Below are 22,013 nucleotides of genomic sequence, written 5' to 3'. Positions count from 1 at the left end.
GAAAAAGGCTTGTGTTTTTTTTTGTCCCAATGTATTGCTGGACCCAGACAATATAAGCGTCAGCCCTTTGCTCCTGGCATACAGTTTAGGCCGACAGGGAGAAAACAGGCTGGAGAATTGAGACTACAATGTTGTAACACCTTCTCCGACACAGATTCCCTTCAAGTACAAGAGGGGTTAAAATGAAGTAGAAAAACTGCAAGCAACAGAAATCTGAAATTAAAACAGAAAATGCTGCGAACACATAGTGGGGTTCGGAAACATCTGAAAAAGTTAACGTTTTGGGTGCAGGCCCTCCACTTTGTCAAAGCAATTCTGCTGCAGGGTATCTCCCTGAAATGTTAGCACCCACAGAGACAACATCAGGCTAACAGATCGGCAGTCAATTTCCAGCATGCTCTGTCATAAACCTAAGGGTATGATAATGACACACACTATATAATGTTGGTCATGGTCAAAGTATTAATAGAAAGATATGGAAGTGAGGAAAGAATTCAGAGAAGGCAGCCTACCAACTTCTCAATGACAGTTCTGAACTGCCTTGGGACATTTTATGTTAAAGGTGCTATATAAATGCAAGTTATTGGTGTTGACCATATATCCCTTTATTCACTGTTGACTCAGAAATCAATCCAATTTTCTTTTACTGGTTTAACACAGTCCGTATCTTCTGCCCTTGGTGACCTTTGCTTCCTAAAGTGACAACACTAACGGGTGCATACTGAATAATACATTAAGGTATTGAGGGTTCCTCTTGGCTCCACTGCCTTGCCCTGTAGGGTGGTCCTACCTGGGCAAGCAGCAAGAAGCTTACTCTGTGCTGATGGACTGTGAAGGTTTAGCTGGTTTACCTCCAAAAGTGCCCCCATTGCTCACTTGGTAGTCCTTAAGCATTAGCCCTTTTCAACCTGGACATTCTAGGCTTAGGTAAATGATTTTCTTTTTATCCTGAAGAAAGTTCACTCCATGGCACATAAATGGAACCTACTTACGCAAACTTCTCTGATTTGGCTTGGACATCCTTAAGAGTGTTGATGGGCTCAAATACCCATTTGGCTAATCTAAGACTACATGGCCATTCCACAGGGCTCTGCTAACACCTTTTGCTCCTTACCTGGTGCACCTGACAAGTGATGAAGTAAAATGCGGGATCATTGTCGTCCCCTTCAACAAACGCCTCCACCACCACCATCCGACCCTCAATAACAAACACACATTCGTAATCACCTTCAGGGTCCTGCTGGGTAACAGAAATACAGGTGGTTATGGAGACACCACCTAGCTTAATCAGAATTCTACGCACTCTTTTTAAACCAAACAAAAACACGAAATATTTGGGGAAATTCTAGTGCAAGGGCTCCTTTGTGCGTTATTAACAAAACTGCAAATGCATCTCATGCTTACAGTTTCGCTACATGTGGAACATTGAGGAAATCCTCTCCCACTGTGTTTCTATTCAAAAGCAGATGGATACACTAGGATGTATAAAAGGTCCTTCAGCTGAAGTTTTCTCTTGAATGAACTAAAGACACTTTAAATTTAGATTCCAGAAACCTTGTATCCGGGAGCTGGGTCCTGGTGTTTAAGCTTTTAAATCTATTTGCATGTTCTGGCAGCAGACTCAATGACTCAAGTTTTATCTGGAATTTAACAGCATAAACCGCAAGAGAGGGCAACTAGATGCAAGGCTCCTGGAATCAGAATCAAAAGATGACCAACATAAAAGCCCATAAGTTTAACATACAAAATTTTAATTACTCTGTATGTATACAAATGGATGCTTATATCTGCCGCCATTTCGGGATCCCAAGTTACCAAAAAGGAAAAAGGAATACAAGCACTTCCAAAGTTTTAATGTCCAGGTCGATGTGGTTTTCACAATGGGTGACATTCTGTTCCACCTGTATCAGAACAACAATGTCTCACTAACTTTTCCTCACTTCCCCCCTTCTCGTCCCACACCACCGCTCCCAACCCTCCTTCACCATAAAAAAACTAGCATGATATAACAGCCTTTTGTTACTCCTAATTCTTGAAATATTCTGCTGGAAACTCCTGGGAATTACCAAACGGTGCCAAGTTTTGTTCTGGTCACTTCTCCTCTGCAGTTTCCATCACCACATTACCCAGATTGCAAACATCACTGCTTCGTGGCAGATTATTTTGTTATAATTTCACAAAGCAGATTTTTTTTTTTATTTAAGTAATTAAGCTTACATTCTGAAGGCCAGTATTCCAATAAAGTGCACCACCCAGTATTCTATGCAATCCATTTCTTGAAGATGGAGAAAAAGTATTCTAAGCCACTACACAACTTTGTCTTGCATCAGGGAGATAAGCCCTTTATCCATTCTATCTAAGGTGACCTGATTCGAACCAGGATCTTGATCCAAACATGTTATTGAGGCTACAAGGTACATCTGAAGATGTTTGGCATGGCAGTTGGCAGAGAACAGATTGTAAACATTAGTGGCTGTGCTGCATGATGTGCTGGAACTTTGTCTTGTTTTCTTTTGCACCTGAATTCCTATAAACTCAAGGTGGTTTTTAGATAAGTTGGTGACAGACGCAATATTCTCACCATCAATTGTACTCTTTGGCATACATCTGCTGACCCTATGAATCCAATGGCATCAGAGTCTCATGTTTGAGTCTCCACAAGAAATACATTTTCAGGTACAGAGTGCCATCAGGGATCCTGCTAAAACTGAAGACTCAGAGTTGGATCCATTTAGCTCCGCAAGTAATGGTCCACTGGCCTGCATTTGGAGTGAATGCAGGAAGAAACCAAGAAGAGCAGTACACAGAGGTTGCGAATCTCTGTTTACGCTCTGCACCCTCAGGCCACCTTATGTAAAGTAAAACTGCCACCAGACTGATGGAATGGAAATATCACTTCCCACACCACTGTTTGGCACAGTGATGGGCTGAACCTATCAGCTCTGCCCCTATGGCATGTCACTGTGCCAACCATTTGTACGTATTTCATTTTCAGCTTGTTCAAACCTTGGGAAATTGCTCAGCCGTCTAGCAACATATTGTGGCAGGTGCTACCTGCTCTGCTTTTCATCTTGTCTTTCATCACAGTTTACTGTCACAGTCGAGATAAAAAGAAAATAATCTCAACCAGAGAAAAAAAGTTCCCACAGAAAATGCTGGACTTGCACAGAATCTGAGAAAAGAAAAGATAGACTATGATTTTGAGTAGACACCTTTCATCAAAACTGGATAAGGAGGGTAGGTAATCCCCCTCCTTAGGGAGGGAAGGGTTTATAATTGGTTAAAAAGATTAATAACCTGGAATTGGGTCTTTGGACAATGGGATAATAAAACTCAATAACAGCTTCTCTGTGTATCCATGTTTAGCATTATCTGGCCCATACCCTTTACCTCTTTGTTTTGATCACCCTATAATAGAGCTCACCTACTTCCCTTTCCAATTCTGACAAAGGGTCTCCACTCAAAATCTGAACCCATGTTTTCTCCTTTCAGATACTGACAGACTGGCAGTGTATTTCAGTCCTTAGTTCACTTTACTGAGTGTAATCTCAGATATGCTGACCTGAAAGAAATGGAGGTTTTGTCCTGCCAATGTTACTTTTCGTTCCACGTTGACAGGCAGAAGGGATGAACCTTGGATGTCATCAACACAGGGACAGGCAACAGGACCCTTATTCATCCCTTCATAGCTCTATAGAAAGACCATACACAGAGGTTCACTAAACAGAAGAAAACAGGAGGCAACCAGCAAAACAATGACACACTCTGCATCTGTTCCAGCACCAACCTCATAATAAAAACCTGATCACCTGAAACTATTCCTCGTGTTGGAAAAAGATTATCCATCCCTGTGGAACCACATTTCTATTTAATATTACACCTCAAGGTTTCCCTGCTGTATGGATGAACAACTTGGTACTAAACAAAGTAACAATCAGTTTATCATACAAATGCCAACAATTGAAACATTTACTTAAAATATTATTGCAAATAATTAAGGGCAGTGGAGAGAATTTGCTAGCAACATTGATAATGTTCCAGAATTGTTTCACAGGGTTTTAGTTGGGGACACTATTTCAGTTTTATTTATCGATGATGAATTGATCAATGTACTTTGGCAAATGAAACAGGTATCAGAACAAACACCTGGCCAAGCACATTTTTGTTGTCACTCCCTTGACTACAACATGCGACTATCTTTTTCAACCCAGCAATGTTTTATTATAAAGTTTCTTAGTGTAGAAACATTTAAATTGAAGGCACTTACAGCTATTCGTCATGTTGCAAGGTTTTAGTTATGATGTTATAATAACAAGAAAACATTGACGATTTTTAGCTGAGGAACAGTAACATTTTATCAATCTTTAGTTAGCAATAAGACTCTGGGACAATGTACAGCCTAATTCTGACACTGTATAACTGCTGCAAGCAAACTCAAAGGTTGGTCACTAAGAAACAAACTTAAACTTACCTGTATAGAGAAGGATGGAGAGCCAGGATCAAAGTGGTAGTCGACCTCAGTGTCAAGCAGGTGGAGAAAAGCAGGAGAAGGGTTCTCAACATCTCCGTCACCTGACAGCAGCACAGCAGCAGCCGAAAATACTGCGGTGTCGTTCTCAACCTGCACAGGGTCTACCCAAGAATCTGGCTCCTTCCAGTCGCCAACCTCCTTCGCAGGCCAATCAGAGGGTAGGACGGGAGGAACCCAGGTGGTAGGGTTATCAGGTCTGGGGTCAGTTGGTACTGCCAACCGAGTGGAAGGGGGCTCCGCGGGATCTGTAGGGGAAACAGTTGTGGCAACAAGAATAATGTCTCTGTCCGTACTGTTCGACGGAGAGACCGCTATGGTTGCAATGGCAACATTGACGGCCTGAGAGGTGGGCGGGACAACTGTCGTGCGGGGAGCTGCAAATACAGTGGGTGGTGGCGCAAGCGTGGTCAAGACCTCCTTGGACAGGCTGGTTGTAAGTGCTGCAGATCCAGTGGTGGTTACGGCAGTGGTGGTTGCCACAGCTGCAGTAGTTGTCGCTAGGGTCGGACTGGCTGTAGTTATTTGTGTGGTTGGTGCAGCTGTGATTTCCATGGTGGTGGGCACTGTTGTTGGAGCTGGCGTAGTGGGCCTGGTGGTTGGCAGGCCAGTCGGATTGGCTGTAACATTGGTTGATGCCACTGCAGTGGTAGACACGGTGGTTGGCAATGTAGTAGGTGCTGTAGCTCTGGTAGTTGGGGTGGCAGCTGAGCTGGGCAGGGTGGTAGGAATGGTCGCAGCTCTTGTTGTAAGGGCAGCAGTGGGGGGGCGGAGGGTGGTTGGAAGCACAGTGGTGTCGGCATGGAGCGGTTTTGTCGGAAGTGTAGGAGGAGCCACATAGGGAAGAACAAACTGCCAGGGAACGATTGCCATTTAAAATCAATCAGGAAAGATAGAAAGGATGGAAAAAAGGAATGCAGGGAGACACACAGACAAAGGGAAGAGGGACAGCAAAAGACAGAAATAATTCATTATTTTTGATTTTGGAATCAACTTTAAAACAGAAACTTAATTTAAAAAAAATTGAATTACTGCAGCAAAGCTGTTCTATGCAATCTCTCATTAAAAGGAGCTGTAGGCTTTAAGTTAGGCCTAACTAAGGCTTTTTTTTTGATTGTAGGCATCACTGAAATGTTTACCACTAACTTCTTCCAGCAGAATCAGCCATTTCTTTCAGCAACTTTATAAATTACGATTTGAAAGGGTATATTTATATTAATTTACAAAGGTATATATGTGATTGGCATCACACTCAATATTTGCAAGGCTTGTTGAGCATGAAATCTTCAGTGTTTCTTAGTAATGCTGGGAGGAAAGGTGGTGTAATATTGTTTACTTTTAAGAATTTCTGAAAAAAAATTTAATTTTTAACAAACACTATTCGAAGAATGATGGGACATCAAGGAACTCAGGCTTTGCTGGTTTTAGTTATGCCATACAGCTCCTTTAATAGAGAATAGATCACAAACTCAAGACCAGGCACATTTAACACGAGAGCAGTTCACCCAAGAAAGTGAGGGACTTTTTTTGGATAGTGAATACAGCTTTGCAGAAAAGAATTGCCTATGAAGTGAATGTACTCTTACGCCAAGCTGCAAAATAACTTGGAGGGAAGCATGTACCGACTGCGGTAAAACATCACATGAACTTCACTAATAACTTGTTCTTTCTCTGCTAATGGTATCAAAAGCATTCTGTTTTTTAGTGAATGGAACTATTCTCAATTCTTCCTCGACAGTCTCTTCTGTATCTTAGCTATATATCCATTGGTACATTCTTCACACCACCATTCTTTAAGAATATTTCTATCTTGCCCTCTCTATGTTTAGTGTTGGTATGACCAATTCCCTGCTATCTTCTGGGGGACAAGTTAACCTCCATTTAATACTTAATATCACTTTCTTGCTTGACTGTTATTACATTCTTTTCAAGGGACACAGTCATCAAGATAAACTCTGGGCAGATTTATGCATTTTTTTTTTTCGATATTATGCTCAAGTGCTGATACTTCATTCTACTATCACATTATGTGTGTTCAAAAACAAAATGAAATGTTTGCCAGCACATGAAGGCAGTGACTCTTTAGATATGCTTTTAAACTCCTATAGTGTTATAATATGTTCAAAGGCCAGGGTTCTTTCTAGATCCTTCTTTCATTAGATGTTGAAGTTATCTAAAAAAAAAGGTCCAACTGCTGTGCTGTGGGTTGTTTGCGTATTAAGTTGTATTATCAGAACAGCTCAGGCAGACATCTATAGTGCTAATATACTTTTGATGTTCCACACAATCCTGCTACAGAAATGTAATGGCATCAATATGCTGCAAGTACATCATTATGGACTGTTTACAAACTGAACAACAGTCAGAACATTCCAAGGCTGTGAAAGGATCTGATGGGCACTTTGAAGACAGTTACAGTTACAATCTCCAGCACTGTTTTGTGTTAGTATTTTATACAATTAACTTCAGTCAGCATCCTGTTCGAGGGATAGCAGGAAACGCATCATCCTCACACTGCTAATTAACCTTTGGCCGTCACTGGTTGATGGATGAGCTCCCACATTGCCAGGTCACTCAATGCGACCACCCAGAAGCACCAACTGGTGCCCTGCTACCAGGCAACAGCCCGTGCAACTAAACAAAGCAGACACCATCTAATGTGGGCACCACACAGTACTGCAAACAAGAGGCAATTGCTAATGTAGACACAGCACAGCACGTGGATAAGTAAGGGTCTGCTAATCAGCAGGACTCTAAGGTTCCCAGTTCCAGGTACTCAGCAGTATGTAGACAGAGACACACTAACAGGTTCTTATCTCCATGTATCCTGAACAGATTCGCAAACAGTTCTCAAATATTCTCTAGTAGAATCTGAAGTAAAACTCTGATTCACAAAGCCCATTTCAGACAAAACAAAGAAACGGGAGTAGGCCATTCAACCCCTCCAGCCTGTTTCACCATTCAATTAGATCAATGCCAATCTGTAGCTTAATCCTGACACCCTTGCCCAAAAAAGATTCATCAATCTTAATTTTGAAATTGTCAATTGATCTCAAGCTTCAACAGCATTTTTTTGGGGGGTGGGGTGGGGTAGTGTTCCAGATTTCTATTACCCCTTGTGTGAAGTACTTCCTGACATCACTCCTGAAAGGCCGACCTCTAACTTTAAGGTTATGCCTGCTTGTTTTACACTCGAGAGGAAACAGTTTCTCTCCATCTATCCTATCAAATCCTTTAATCATCATAAACACCTCAGTTAGTTCACCCTTAATCTTCTACATTTAAGGAAATACAAACCTTGTCTATACAACCTGTGCTCATAATTTAACCCTTTTAGCCCTGGTATCATCCTGTTGAATGTGCATTGGGTAATATATCCTCCCTGTGGTGCAATACCCAGAATTAATCACAGGAGACAATGATCAGCTTTCACTTACTGCACACTACTCATAGGCCTTGTTATCAATTATCTTTCATCTGCAGATTCTTCCCTCTGTTCCCCTTCACACCTGAAGTGATTGCCGTCTGTCGGTGTGGATTGCCTCACTTAATTGACCATCCACGTGTGACCTCCAACAATGAGAATCAGCAGACTTTTCAACGAATGCTGGCCATTACAGTTGAGCGTAATCCTGTCCTCACGAAGACCTTTCTAGCAGGGGTTAATAAAGAGTAATTGAGCAGGAACCCTGGGCAATTTTCACCTCCCTAACCAAGGGAGACTGAGGTCAACTGTAGTGTTCGACCATTATCCCAGCTGAGATGAATGAACTCAGCACTGACTAGGGATGGAGCCTGGCGCCTTCCTGGGCTGTACAGCTCAGCTACTCACTGGATAAACTTGGACACTGCCTGAAGAGCTTTTGGAGCAAGTTCTCCAGGTAAATCTCAGTCAGGTAACGTCCTGCCCAGAATAGTCCATCCAATCTCAACACTTACATTCTCATTAAAAATGATCATCTCGTCCTCACAGGTAGTGTTGTGAGTACAGTGATGCTGAAGCACACACCAATTACAACCCCATCGACTGCTCACACATCCACGACACCTACAGAGGCAGCAGGAAGAGAAACACAAAGCACAGTTAGTTTTTTTTTGCAGTGAACACTACAGAAACCAGGGACCACAGCCTGGGCAGAATCACAGGCCTGCGATTATTTGTGTGCAAGAAGTGGATAAAGAATTAGAAAATTAACACTTCTGATTATTTGGAATCAGTAGCAAATTCTCAACATCCCTTGGTGATTAAGCCATCATTACACAAGTTATTAGCAGATACCTTCCTTTGCCATCCAAAACTCTGCTGCCCATGTCTTAACTCGCACCAAGTCCCGTTCATCTATCACCCCTGTGCTCACTGACCTACATTGGCTACTGGTCAAGCAACGTCCTTATTTTAAAATTCTCATCCTTGTTTTCAAATCTATCCATGGCCTCGTCCCTCCCTATCTCTGTAATCTCCTCCAGCCTCACAACCCTCCAAGATATCGGCACTCATCTAATTCTGGCCTCTTGGGCATCCCTGATTTTAATTGCTCTACCGCTGGTGACCGTGCCTTCAGCTGACTAGGCCCCAAGCTCTAATATCCTCCCTACAACTCTCCACACCTCACTTTCCTCCTTTAAGATAGTCCTTAAAACCTACCTCTTTGACCAAGCTTTTAATCATCTGACCCGATATCTCCTTTTGTGGCTTGGTGACATATTTTGTTTTATACTGCTCCTGTGAGGCACCTTGGGATATTTTACTACCTTGAAGGTGCTGTATAAATATAAGTTGTTGTTGTTTGTTCACCATGCTCTCACCAATTTATAAAATAGAAAATGCTAGAAATGCATAACAATTCAGTCAACAACTGAACTGTATTTATATAGCGCCTCTCAGTCAATTTTGACAAGCTGCTTCACAGAAGCATTAAACAAAATATGATATTGAGCCGCATAAGGAGTTATTAGGGCAGATGACCAAAAGGTTAGTCAAAGAGGTAGGTTTCAACGAGTGGCTTAAAGGAAAAAAGTAAGGTAGAGAGGCGGAGAGGGTTAGGAGGGAATTCCAGAGCTTAGGGCCCAGGCACCAATGTTGGAGTGATTAAAATCGGGGATGTTCAAGAAGCCAGAATTGGATGAGTGCAGATATCTGTGAGTTGTGGGGCTGGAGGAGATTACAGAGATAGCAAGGGGAGAGGCCATGGAGGGATTAGAAAACAAGGATGGAAATTTTAAAATAAAGGCATTGCTTAACTGGGAGTCAATGTAGGTCAACGAGCACAGGGGGAAAGGGTGAATGGCAATTGGTGCAAGTAAACACATGAGCAGCTGAGTTTTGGATGACCTCAAGTTTCCAAAGGATAGAACGTGGGACGCCAGCCAGGAATGCATTGGAATAGTCAAGTCTAGAAGTAAGAAAAGTATCGAGAGAGAGAGAGAGAGCTAGGTTAAAGGTTAGGGTGTGATTGTTCATCTGAATGGTGCGGACTAACATCCTTCTTTTTCAGATGCTGATGGACTTGCTGCTCATTTTTGTTTTGGTTTCAGGTTTCCAAAGTTTCTATAAAAGGTAAAGTTGAAAAGGGTGTGGGCAAGGGAATGGAACTAAATGGTGAGTTTTCAGAGTCAATGTGGAACATGGCCTCCTTTTGTTATGAAAAATTCTATGACTCCATGTTCTTTTCATCTCTGCCCAAATTCTTCACCTACTTATAGAAACAATGGGATAGGAGTGGGGAGCAAAAGAAATTTTAAAAACTCAATGCACTTGTGCTCTAAACAATCAGTGCGAACAAAATGGGGGCTGACTTTGGACTGGGTTATTATAGATCAGTTCCGTTGCTGTACCACTCTTCATGAATGTTCGCAGTGTTCTGGTAATATGAACAAAATTGCTATCAGAAAAGTAAAAGATGGCACTTTATATATTGGCACCATGGCAACAGGGCCTGTGATTCAAACCTGCAGCATTGAATGTGTAATCAATATTAGATTATCTTTTGTCATACGACCATACGAATTAGGAGCAGAAGTAGGCCATTCGGCCCCTCGAGCCTGCTCCACCATTTAATAAGATCATGGCTGATCCGTTTGTGTCTCGAATTCCACACTCCCATCTACCCTCGATAATCTTTGATTCCCTTACCTAATATGAATCTGTCTACCTCCGCCTTAAAAATATTCAATGACCCCGCCTCCATCACTTTCTGAGGTAGAGAATTCCAAAGTCGCACAACCCTGAGAGAAAAAAATGTCTCCTCATCTCTGTCCTAAAAGGGCGACCCCTAATTTTAAAACAGTGCCCCCTAGTTCTGGACTCACCCACAAGAGGAAACATCCTTTCCACATCCACCTGGTCAAGACAGTTCAGGATCTTATAAACTTCAATCAAGTCTCCCCTCACTCTTCTAAACTCCAGTAAAAACAAGCCCAGTCTGTCCAACCTTTCCTCATAAGACAACCCGCTCATTCCAGGTATCAATCTAGTAAACCTTCTCTGAACCGCCTCCAACACATTCACATCCTTCCTTAAAATGAGACCAAAACGGCACACAGTATTCGAGATGTGGTCTCACCAATGCCCTGTATAACTGAAGCATAACATCCTTACTTTTATTTTCAATTCCTCTTGATCTTGAGTTTTGTTTGTTTGGAAAACATTTAAAATACTTACGGAAAATTCCTGAAGAGCTGCTGCACTGCACTGCAGTCATAGAACGTGAATTCTTCTGTTGTCAGTGTAATGTTAAAGAACATTAGTTGTAATCTGACAGTCACGTGATCTATAAAAGGAGATCAGAAGCACAGATCAGAGCTTTCCTTACACTGGACACATTCATTGGAAACTAAGGGAAAAGGCGAAAAATTCAACAAATGCTACTCATAGGATGCCAGCACCAAGGAAAGTACAAGCTCATCCACAGGCAACATTTTATACCCTGGAGTCTGATAGAGAGACCACCCAACTATGAGCCGAGCAGAGGCAACTCCTGCTGACAGCTGTGTCTCAGTGGTAGCACTATCGCCTTTGAGTCAGTAGGTCACAGGCTCAAGCTCTATTCCAGAAAATTAACAAAATCTACACTGACACTCTAATGCAATACTGAGGGAATGCTACACTGTGGGAGTTACCATCGTTTGGAGGAAAGGTTAAAACCCCATGGCACTAATTTGAACTCGAGCAGCGGAGTGCTGGCCAATATGTATCCCTCAAAAGGTTCACCAGACTAATCTCTGGAATGGCAGGATTGTCTTATAAGGAGAGTTTGAGGAAACTGGACCTGTATTCTCTAATGTTTTGAAGGAGAGCTGATCACATTGAAACTTACAAAATTCTTACAGGGCATGACAGGGTGGATGTAGATAGGATGTTTCCTCTGGCTGGTGTGTCTAGAACCAGGGAACACTGTCTCAGAATGAAGGGCAGGCCCTTTAAGACTGAGATGAGGAGGAATTTCTTCCCTCAGAGGGTGGTGAATCTGTGGAATTCTCTACCCGAGGGCTGTGGAAGCTCAATCATTGAGCATATTCAAGACAGTAATCGATAGATATCTGGATACTAATGACATCAAGGGATATGGTGATAGTGCAGGAAGAGTGGCGTTGAGGTAGATGATCAGCCATGATCCAAATGAATGGTGGAGTAGGCTTGATGGGCTGAATGGCCTATTCCTGCTCCTATGTTCCTAACAACATCACAAACAGATGATCTGGTCATTGTCACAATGCTGTTTGTGGGAGCTTGCTGTACATAAATTGGCTGCTGCATTTTTTGCATTGCTGCAGTGACGACACTTCAAAAGGTACTTTATTGACTGTATAGCACTTTGACATGTCTTGAAGTTGTGAAAGGCGCTATATAAATGCAAGTCTTTCTTTCCTGCAGGGAGTGACAATCACTGAACCATCAGACAAAGATTTTGTCCAACATCTGGAAATCTAATCGAATTAATGTCCTTTCCCGAAACCCCAGTATTAGTTCACTAGTTCATGAGTCTGCCCTGGCTGATGATTCTAGCTCTAATATCGCACCTTCCTTCAAACAGTCTGCCGGGAGGAGTATCTATAGCAGACACCAGTGATATCTCATCTGCCTTAATGCTGTTGTCTGTATATGGGTGTGTCACTGGTGCCAATTACTGTCCTAATAATCAACCTGAGTGTTGCGTGTCTGTAATGGACACATGTGAATTCCCTCAAAGCTTCTCCAACCTCAGTTTTAACAGTCTGCATAACGGCCCCTTATGACAGTCTACACATTCAGACCCCATCAATCGATGTATGCCGATCACTCTACTAACTTCTTCATCAATCATGGTTGTGAGATATCACATGAACACTCCAACATAGAATTTCAGCTCACTGTTCCACTGCAGATTTATGATAGGCAATGACCAACTTAAAAGTGTAACGAATAGTTTTCAGATTTCTGTCACCTGGACCCTCTGATCTCAATATTTAGTAACTTCTGACGCGTACCTGTTCCCGGTTTTGTAGGTGGAAGTTGCTGGACTTTAGGGGACCAGCAAATGACGCCATTCTCAGTAATGGCAGCAGGACTGGAATAATCTTCAAACTGACAGGTGTAAGACTCGTCCTCTGCAAGAACTGGTAAGTTGGCGACAATCACAAATACCTGGGAACAAGGCAGAAAAATCACTTGGGTAAAGGCGAACATTGCCCAAAGGTTGAGCAAGTACTTTTTGTATTGCAATCACTATTCAGTTACAATATGTTGGCATCTGTCATATTTGTACCACATTCATAGTATAATATGCATTGCAGAGTGCAAGAGTTTAACTGATTAGTTTGGAATATAGAAGACTTCAGGAACTGATTTTAGAGATGGAGAGCAACATTAGAGTGTACTGCCATGCTTGCATGCTGCATCAGTCGTTGGGTTTCAGTTATGCCACCCAAGCCAGTAGGCATACCCTATATAGGAAAGGAGGAAGTGTATACCAGATGCTTGCTGCATGTTCTCGATACGGGTAATGTTGACGCATACACGAGCGGCTGTCAGTAGACCAAATTCGAACAACTTCTACTGCTTCTGCCTCAGACAGTATAACTGAAGTACTTTCAATATACACATATAATATACAGAGGATTAACCTGCAGCAATCGATAAAGATATGCACACATTCTTGCACATATACACATACTGAAGAGGAAAAATTGATAATCATGTAAAATTTTATGCATAAATCAAGATAATTGGTTTAAACTTTAATGCTTGAATCAGGAATTTGACACAATTGAACTCAATGAAAAGAAGCTGGGCCTTTTGCAATTCAATACAATGGAGCAGCAGAGGAAAGTGGTTCAGATCACCGAAACCAAACCACATGTAAAACCAGACAAACAATTAAAGAGGAGGAAAGCATAGAGTCCAAGTTTTTAAATTAATATTTCAATACCACATCAACAAGCTGGATGTGCAAAACCAAGCTAGGAAAACGGGAGGAAGGGGATTACATGTTGAAGGGTAAACCTATCTGAAGGAACAGCTTCATCACAATTGAGAGGTGTTTACTCGTGGAACAGCCTGTGACCCAACACAAACAACGCTGACTCAGCTGAAGTAGTCAATGGGGAATTAGATCAATTTTTCATTCAGCCACAAATAGAGGGATATGGGTTTCAGAAAGCAACCTCGACAGGCCCGAAAACAAAATAGCAGAGCAAGCTGGATGATTGAAATGGTCTCGACTCCTTCTGAATTCATTTAGGCTAAACGAGAAATCATCTGGCCCTTAAAAAAACTGCAATTTCAGTGAAATGGTGACAAATCAAGTGTTTGTTCATCTTGAATTAACTGGAGATATGCAATAACTTTGCTCAGATCCCGACTGAAATTTCTCTGCTCCATGTGTCTTGCAACCACATTTTGCTGTTTAGCAATGACATTTAATTACATGGACTGAAAGCAAAATCCCCAAGGAGAATCAGAGGCTTTGTTCAATGCTGAACAGAAAATTCTGTTCAAACACAAATCACTAAACTAGTGATGGATTTAACACCTATTTCCACAGAAGTTACGCTGTCCAAATTTCATCTGGTTTCAGAGCCATATAGCCTAATCCCTGCTCCTATTCCTTATGTGCCTCACAATATTGCCCACTAGGAATATCACCAGATGGATGCTCTGTTGCCGACTGCATCTTGACATTCCCGTTTACTAACACTCTCACCTGTTTTTGTTCCTCTCTGCTGATATTAGCTGGGGCCAAAGTCTGCACTTTCAGGCACTGTTGACCTTCCTCATAGCTCCAAAGCCACTGGATGCCTTCCTCAGCCCTTACACACTCCGACCTCCTACTGCACCTACAGACAGAAAGGAAAGCTGCATCAACACTAGCATTAAAGCTGTGCAGAATGATCATCATAAACTATGATATTGTAGCAGTCAGCTGCTCAAGCATTTAGCAAATAGCAAAAGGACTGCCAAGTTTTGTTGAAATGAACAAATTGATCAAAGCTTGAGAATTAATTTGGTATGCTCCAACAATGCTTGATGAATTATTACTGAAGCTTTTACCTTCTGACTCAGAGCTTTATACAAGAATACACTTTTATCGATGTCACCAATATACTCAAGAGCTCCAAAGGTAAATTCCATACTGCTAGTAGATGCTGCTTATTACCATCACCTGTACTGGAAAGGTCATATCCATTTCAAAAGGTCACCTGGCAGAGCTCGCAGTATAAGACAGTAACTGAAGTTACTCTGATGAGAATGCACTTTATGGATAATCCAGCAGTGAGTTTAACACAGGAAGCTAGAGGTCATGTATTTGACTGACTGGGCACATTCCAAACTTGACTATTACGTGGACTCCACTGAATTCATTCAGTAGCCTGTTTAAAGTATGCTTGTGCCTCTCTCCCAGGTAAATGAAAGGTAATTCCACACTGTAGGGTTATAGAATTATAGAAAATTATATACGGCACAGAATTCAGCCACTTGGCTCATCGTGTCTGCGCTGGCCATGGGGCTCTAGATTTGGCCGTCCCATCCTTTTCCTTTGTAGGAACAGGTTTGCTCTGAAACCCCTGAATCTCCCCTTTGAATGCCTCCCACTGCTGACACTCATTTACCTTTCAAGTAGCTGTTTCCAGTCCATTTTTGCTAAATCACTTCTCAGCTTAGTTAAATTGGCCTTACCCTAACTGAGAACTCCAACTCTTGTTCTATCTTTGTCTTTTTCCATAATTATGTTTAAACTAACTGAACTACGATCACTACCACCAAATTGCTCTCCCACTGCCACTCCTTCCACCTGCCCAGCTTCACTACCTAAAACCAAGTCCAGAACTGTTCCCTCTCTTGTTGGACTTGCTACTTACTAGCCAAAAAAGTTCTCCTGAATGCACCTTAAGACTTCTGTTCCCCCCGTTCCTTTTTATAATTTTATAAACCTGTCCTTTGCCCATTGGGAGCACTTACTGGGAATTTTCATTGTGCACGTCCTATGACTTGCTGCCCAAATGGACTGCAAATCGTGGGGGTATTTCCTACATACATTCCTGGTGGCTGAAGCTCTATGCCTGGAATTCATAAAATTTTCCCTTGCATTTCTCATCTTGTATTGTCTAACTGACCTTGATCCAGTTGCTTTCTTTGGCATGACATTTCTTCAATTGGAGAAACCACTATATTTCATAAAGTATTGGGTGATCTGTCTCTGCAGCTATCCTATAATCTTCCACTATTTATCAACCTCTTTTAAAGTTAATAATCAACGCAGCTTCTTTTGCTGAAATTTTATCCCGCACATCCTTTACTCCACAGGGGATAGAATTCATTGATGTCTAATCTTTTGCTCCTGTCCTCTGCTACTGTGTTCATAGTCCAATTCAAATAAACTGCTTATTTCTTCATTTATTCCTCTCAACATTTTAAAATGCTGGATCACATTCCCTTCAATTTTGATTTTCTTTCAGTGAAAACAAGCCAAGTTCTGAGAGTGGCCTCAAGTCTGAACCCTTTGTAATGTACCAACGTCCTTCAAATGATAAAATGCCAAAAACTGCACATATTATTTCAAACATGGTCTCATCACTGTTTCATGAATGGCGAGTAGAAATTGCTTTCAGTTATAGTTAAGCATCCTCAAATTGCATCCCAATACTTGTTGATAAGTCACGTGTTCCTGCAATTCAGGTTTTCTGTTTTCATAAAATTTATTTTCATTAAAATCCATCTGCCACTTGTACCCTTCCATTTAATGTGTTAAATGACTGAACAATGATGATGTCTCTCGTACTCCTCGCTTGGCCACACACCTTGGCAACAGCAGCAAACTGTAGAATTTTATGAGAAGAATCCATCTCCATATTGTTTTTTGACGAGTGGGAGCAGCAGAAGCAAGAGATTCAAATTAGTGTGAAAAGGTTAGGCTTAAAACTGTAATGCTTCATCGACAGCACAGGGCAGGATTTTGGGCATGCACCAGAGTTGCTGTGCACCGCAATTCATAGCGGGTTAAGAAGACAGACAATGGGAGGCTGCATTGCCAGCTATAGCGTCAGCATCCTTGCGACATGAAGTCCTATGCTAACATTGACATTACTTGGGGTAGTTCCACTTTTGGCACCTGCAGGCTGAAAAAGTTCGAATATCACTTGGCCTAGGATTATAGGAAATAGGAGCAGGAGTAGGCCATTTCGCCTGTCGAGCCTGCTCTGCCATTCAAACAGATCATGGCTGATCATTTTCCTCTACACCATTTTTCCCCACGATCCCCATATCCTTTGATGTCATTAGTATCCAGAAGTCTATCGATTTCTGTCTTGAACATGTTCAATGATTGAGCTTTGAGAATTCCACAGATTCACCACCCTCTGAGTGAAGAACTTCCTCATCTCAGTCTTAAATGGCCTGCTCCTTATTCTGAAACTGTGACGTCTAGTTCTATACAAGGCTCTACACAATTGCAGCAATACACCTTCATTCCTGTACTCAAATCCCCTTGCAATGAAGGCCAACATATCATTTGCCTTCCTAATTGCTTGTTTTTAGAAACATAGAAAATAGGAGCAGGAGTAGGCCATTTGGCCTTTCGAGCCTGCTCCGCCATTCATTATGATCATGGCTGATCATCCAACTCAGTAACCTGTTCCCGCTTTACTCCCATATCCTTTGATCCCTTTCGACCCAGTGTCTCTCATGAACAAGGACACCCAGGTCTCTTTGGACATCAACACTTCTTCACCTCTCACCATTTAAAAAATACTCTGCCTTTCTGATTTTTCTACCAAAGTTGATCACTTCACACTTATTCACATTACATTCCATCTGCCATGTTCTTGCCCATTCACTTAGCCTATCCAAATCCCTTTGATGCCTCCTTGCATCCTCCTCACAACTTATATTACCTCCTAGTTTTGTATCATAAGCAAATTTGGAAATATTACAATTGGTCCCCATATCCAAATCATTTATATAGCTTGTGAACAGGTGTGGCCCAAGAACTGATCCTGGCGATACCCAACTAGTAACAGCCTGCCATCCTGAGAATGACCCATTTATTCCTATTCTCTGCTTTCTGTCTGTTAACCAATTCTCAATCCATTGCATTATAATACCCCCAATCCCATGTGCTCTAATTTTGTTGACTAATCTCCTGTGTGGGACCTCATCAAAAGCCTTCTGAAAATCCAAATACACCACATTCACTGGTTCTCCTTTATCTATGCTACAAGTAACATCCTCAAAAAATCCAATAGGTTTGTCAGACATGATTTCCCTTTCACAAATCCATGTTGACTTTGCCCAATTGTATCATTATTTTCCAAGTTATCTCATCCTTTATAATAGATTCTAACATTTTCCCTACTAATGACGTCAAACCAACAGGTCTGTAGTTCTTCGTTTTCTCTGACGCTCCCTTCTTAAATAGTGGGGTTACATTTGCTACTTTCCAGTCTGCAGGAACCCTTCCAGAATTTTGAAAGATAACCATCAATGCATCCACTATTTCTGTAGTGTTACGACCAGGTGCAAAATGTGTCTAGGGGTCTGTTACTATTTTCACCTGGTCTTAGTGTAACAAGGTTTTATTTTTAAACACACTGTTTTGAGCTCCCCTTTTTGTGAATCTTTGTTCACAGTTTTCCAATTATGAGACAAAGAAACCAATTCACAAAGGCTTTCTCAGGTTTAAAGATGAAATTTCTTTCTTGAAATTGTTCAAGACAATTCCTGTCTTGAACATGCTCAATGATTAAGCTTTGAGAATTCCAAAGAGTTACCACACTTTGAGTAAAGAAATTCCTCCTCATCTCAGTCATAAATGGCTGACCCCTTATTCTGAGACTATGTCCCTTGGTTCTAGACTCACCAGCCAAGGAAAACATCCTATCTACATCTACCCAGTCACACCCTGTAAGAATTTTGTAAGTTTCAATGAGATCACCTCTCATTCTTTGAAACTTTAAAGAATACAGGCCCAGTTTCTGCAATCTCTTCTCCTAAGACAATCCCACCATCCCAGGGATTAGTCCCTTCCCCGATCTGGTTTTCACATGACACTTGTGTGCATTGTTCTTAATACCCTCTGAAGTGGCCGAGCAAGCTGCTCAGATTAGGAATGGGCAATAAGTGAGGTCTTGTCAGTGTTAATCACATCCTTAGAGCAAAGAAAAACCATTCAGGTCAATGGTTAGTGGTCTGGCCTGCAATACTTGGATTCCTAAAGCTACTGTTACCGTTCAATGTGTCATGCCTGAGATACTTGACTGCATTTTGCTCCTGTATTTGGTTATTTTGAGGCTGCATATTTATCTGGCCGATTTCCTTAGTTTCTTCATAACCCTATCGTCCAGCTTTACTGATTGCGAAGCTGAACTCCCAATGGCAGTTTTCTAGGCACAGGGAAGCTTTTGTAACTGTCAGGAGGGGCTAGCCTCGCCATTTCCAGTGAGGCTCCCTCACTTTGTCGGGATGTGTGTCTGCCCGTGTGCTTGAAACCAACAACTTTGCAAATTCAGGGCCACCATGTAAACCCTTAATCCCCACTACTGATAGTGAAGATGACAAAATCTGAGAGACATGATTATCAAGCCGCCCCCTCCATGACTTACCTGCCCTCCAGTATGCACCAGCCACAGTACGGATCTCTCGCTACTAGACAGGACTGGCAATCAGGGTACTCTGAGCACTCACTCACCGGAAGCTTCACCACCTTCAACGAAAACCGATAAACATAGTTACATAAAGCAGTTTTCCTCATGACGCTGTGGAGATCTTTTCCTCAGTTTAACCTCCCCCTTTGGGATGGGCAAAGAGTAGCAGTGGTCCCATAGAAATCTTTGATACATATTGATGCATCTTCTGATTTCATCTGCTACTTGAGGGTCACTGGCTGCCCGCCTTCCCCCACACTGACACTATTTAGGAAAGTCGACGTCAGAATGTGTTGGCACTCCCAACTTTAGTGCGAGTCACTGGACCATGCACTCTCCCTCCTAAAATGCAGCAACTTCAGCCACTGGGGGTACTTCTCTCTGGTATTCATGCCCTCATTCCCTGCCCCAGCATTGCAGCCATTACTGAATGCTGTACTAGTGTCACCCGGTCATCACTCTTCCAGTCCTTGCACTGCTGCCACTGTGCGGCTCTCTTCCTCCGACCCCACAATTTGCAGCTGCACAAACTAAATCAAATAGAGTACATTACTTAAAACATGAAATTAAATTCAAGCTCATAAAATACATCCAAGATAAATGTTAATTTGTTCTACTGAAAACCTTGCCCTATGCTGTGCTGCCAGCACTGTAACCAAGCTGGAGCAGAACACTGAACCTTCTGTCTCCTCTGAAACATAATCTACTCCACAAGTGGAAGCTTGCCTGCCCCAGTGTGTGGTTTTCCCTTCATTTTTCAAAAGCGCAAAATACGGTTTCTGCATTTCTACATAGGCCTATTATGTTAAATGGGCGTAGGCACACTTGGGAGCATGTTAACTAAAGGCATCACTCCACCTCTGCTCTGCCTCATCTGTTTGGGAGTATCAATTTATTTAACCTTACATCGCCTACCCTCCATCAATCCATTCTCTGCAAGTTTGCCGCATTGTCCAGCTCCTCAACTTTATCACAGGGTAGTTCTTTTAAATTTTAATTTTAATTCATTTCCCTTGGTTACAGTTAAAATATTGTGGCCACCATCTCTTCCCATTCTGATAACACAGCCAGAAACAATGGCTCCGCAATCACCTGATGGAGGAATAGGAACCACTGGCTCTGGTTTGAAACTGCTCGAGACTTGCACTTGGCTTCACTTGAGGACGTACCTTCAACTGAGTTGTGACGTAAAGGTGTTTCTGCTCACGGTCAAATACCAGGTCGCTGTTGACTGCTGCGTTGGGCTGGATTGAGAGAGTTGAGTATTGCTCCGCCTCTCCAGATGGCTTCACAAAAACCTACGCCAGTGGAAAAAGTAAAAATTATTTCGTCCAACACAACAGACGAGATACATCACTTTCATCCTCATGCACAACAGGCTTCAGCAGCTAGGTCTTAACCACCAACTAGCTCGTAGGCCCCTGTGGTCAAGAGCCGTTTAAAAAATAAAGAAGGGCTTCATTTCTTGGAGCATGATTGAGGCTCATACAGTCCAGGAAAGTTGACAGAATGAATGGAATTGTATTCTCTTCTCAAACAAATTACATGAAGGAGAATTTTCCTTCCATGACTGGATTCCATTTTCTAAGCCAATTTTCTCTACTTTTGAAGGAGTCCACTCCATCTGGGGGGCAGGTCCACAGGTGCCTGTAGTTTCATCCCCAAGTGGCCACTGTTCCCGTGCAAACTTCCACAGTGTGTGGTGGCACTCCGTTTGATCAAACCGAGCTTCACTGAAGCCCAATCCAGTCATCACCTGACATCCGCAAACAAACTCTCCAGCAGCTGTCAATGGCTATTTATCAGTAGCAGGAACCCGGACTGATTTTCCCCTTCTATTGTTGTTCGTTCATAGGATGTGGGCATTGTTGGTGAGGCCTTTGAGAAGATGGTGGTGAGCCGCCTTCTCGAACCACCGTGTGGTGTAGGTACATCCATAGTGCTGTTAGGAAGGAAGTTCTGGAATTTTGACCAGCAACAATGAAAGAACGGTGAAATGTTTCCAAGTCAGGATGGTGTGCGACTTGGAGGGGAACTTGCAGGTGGTGGTGTTCCCTGGCTGTAGCCAAGGGTGTGCTATAACTAATTATAGTGCTCCGAATGCCATCAAGGTGGAGAGTAGGCTAATTCAGCACAAACAGAAATTGAACTGAGACTTCATGATTAGTTATAACCAGCCTTTACCATCCAAGTTACTGGAGGAGCTATTTATTTTACAGTTATTTAGAGGGTGTATCCTAATAAATGGAGGCACAAGATGGATTGCAAAATGAGCTATTTAATTCCACACTGTGTCCCACCTCCCCTTTCTAAAGGCTTTCCTCACATAGCCTCTTTGTAGATACTCCTTCTACCAATACAGCAGAGC

General features: G+C 42.2%; 1 protein-coding gene across 2 annotated transcripts in view; it reads right to left on the bottom strand.

Annotated features, from left to right (window-relative positions):
• Positions 1–22,013, bottom strand: part of plxnb1b (plexin b1b) — a 244,992-nt gene that overhangs the window by 61,330 nt on the left and 161,649 nt on the right. The window contains exons 5-13 of one of the 2 annotated variants that reach the window (XM_068051985.1): positions 20,815–20,943; positions 19,604–19,704; positions 14,710–14,842; positions 12,995–13,151; positions 11,190–11,298; positions 8,468–8,576; positions 4,472–5,380; positions 3,563–3,691; positions 1,115–1,237 (exon numbers count right to left, since the gene is read on the bottom strand). In XM_068051985.1, coding sequence (XP_067908086.1) covers positions 1,115–1,237; positions 3,563–3,691; positions 4,472–5,380; positions 8,468–8,576; positions 11,190–11,298; positions 12,995–13,151; positions 14,710–14,842; positions 19,604–19,704; positions 20,815–20,943 — 1,899 coding nt within the window. The remainder of the gene's footprint in view (positions 1–1,114; positions 1,238–3,562; positions 3,692–4,471; positions 5,381–8,467; positions 8,577–11,189; positions 11,299–12,994; positions 13,152–14,709; positions 14,843–19,603; positions 19,705–20,814; positions 20,944–22,013) is intronic. The other variant, XM_068051986.1, reaches the window with a different exon arrangement.

Source organism: Heterodontus francisci, chromosome 19 (assembly GCF_036365525.1).
Source record: "Heterodontus francisci isolate sHetFra1 chromosome 19, sHetFra1.hap1, whole genome shotgun sequence".
Lineage (NCBI taxonomy): Eukaryota > Metazoa > Chordata > Chondrichthyes > Heterodontiformes > Heterodontidae > Heterodontus > Heterodontus francisci.
Note: the sequence above shows the minus strand (reverse complement) of the source record. Positions and strands in the feature narration are given on the sequence as shown.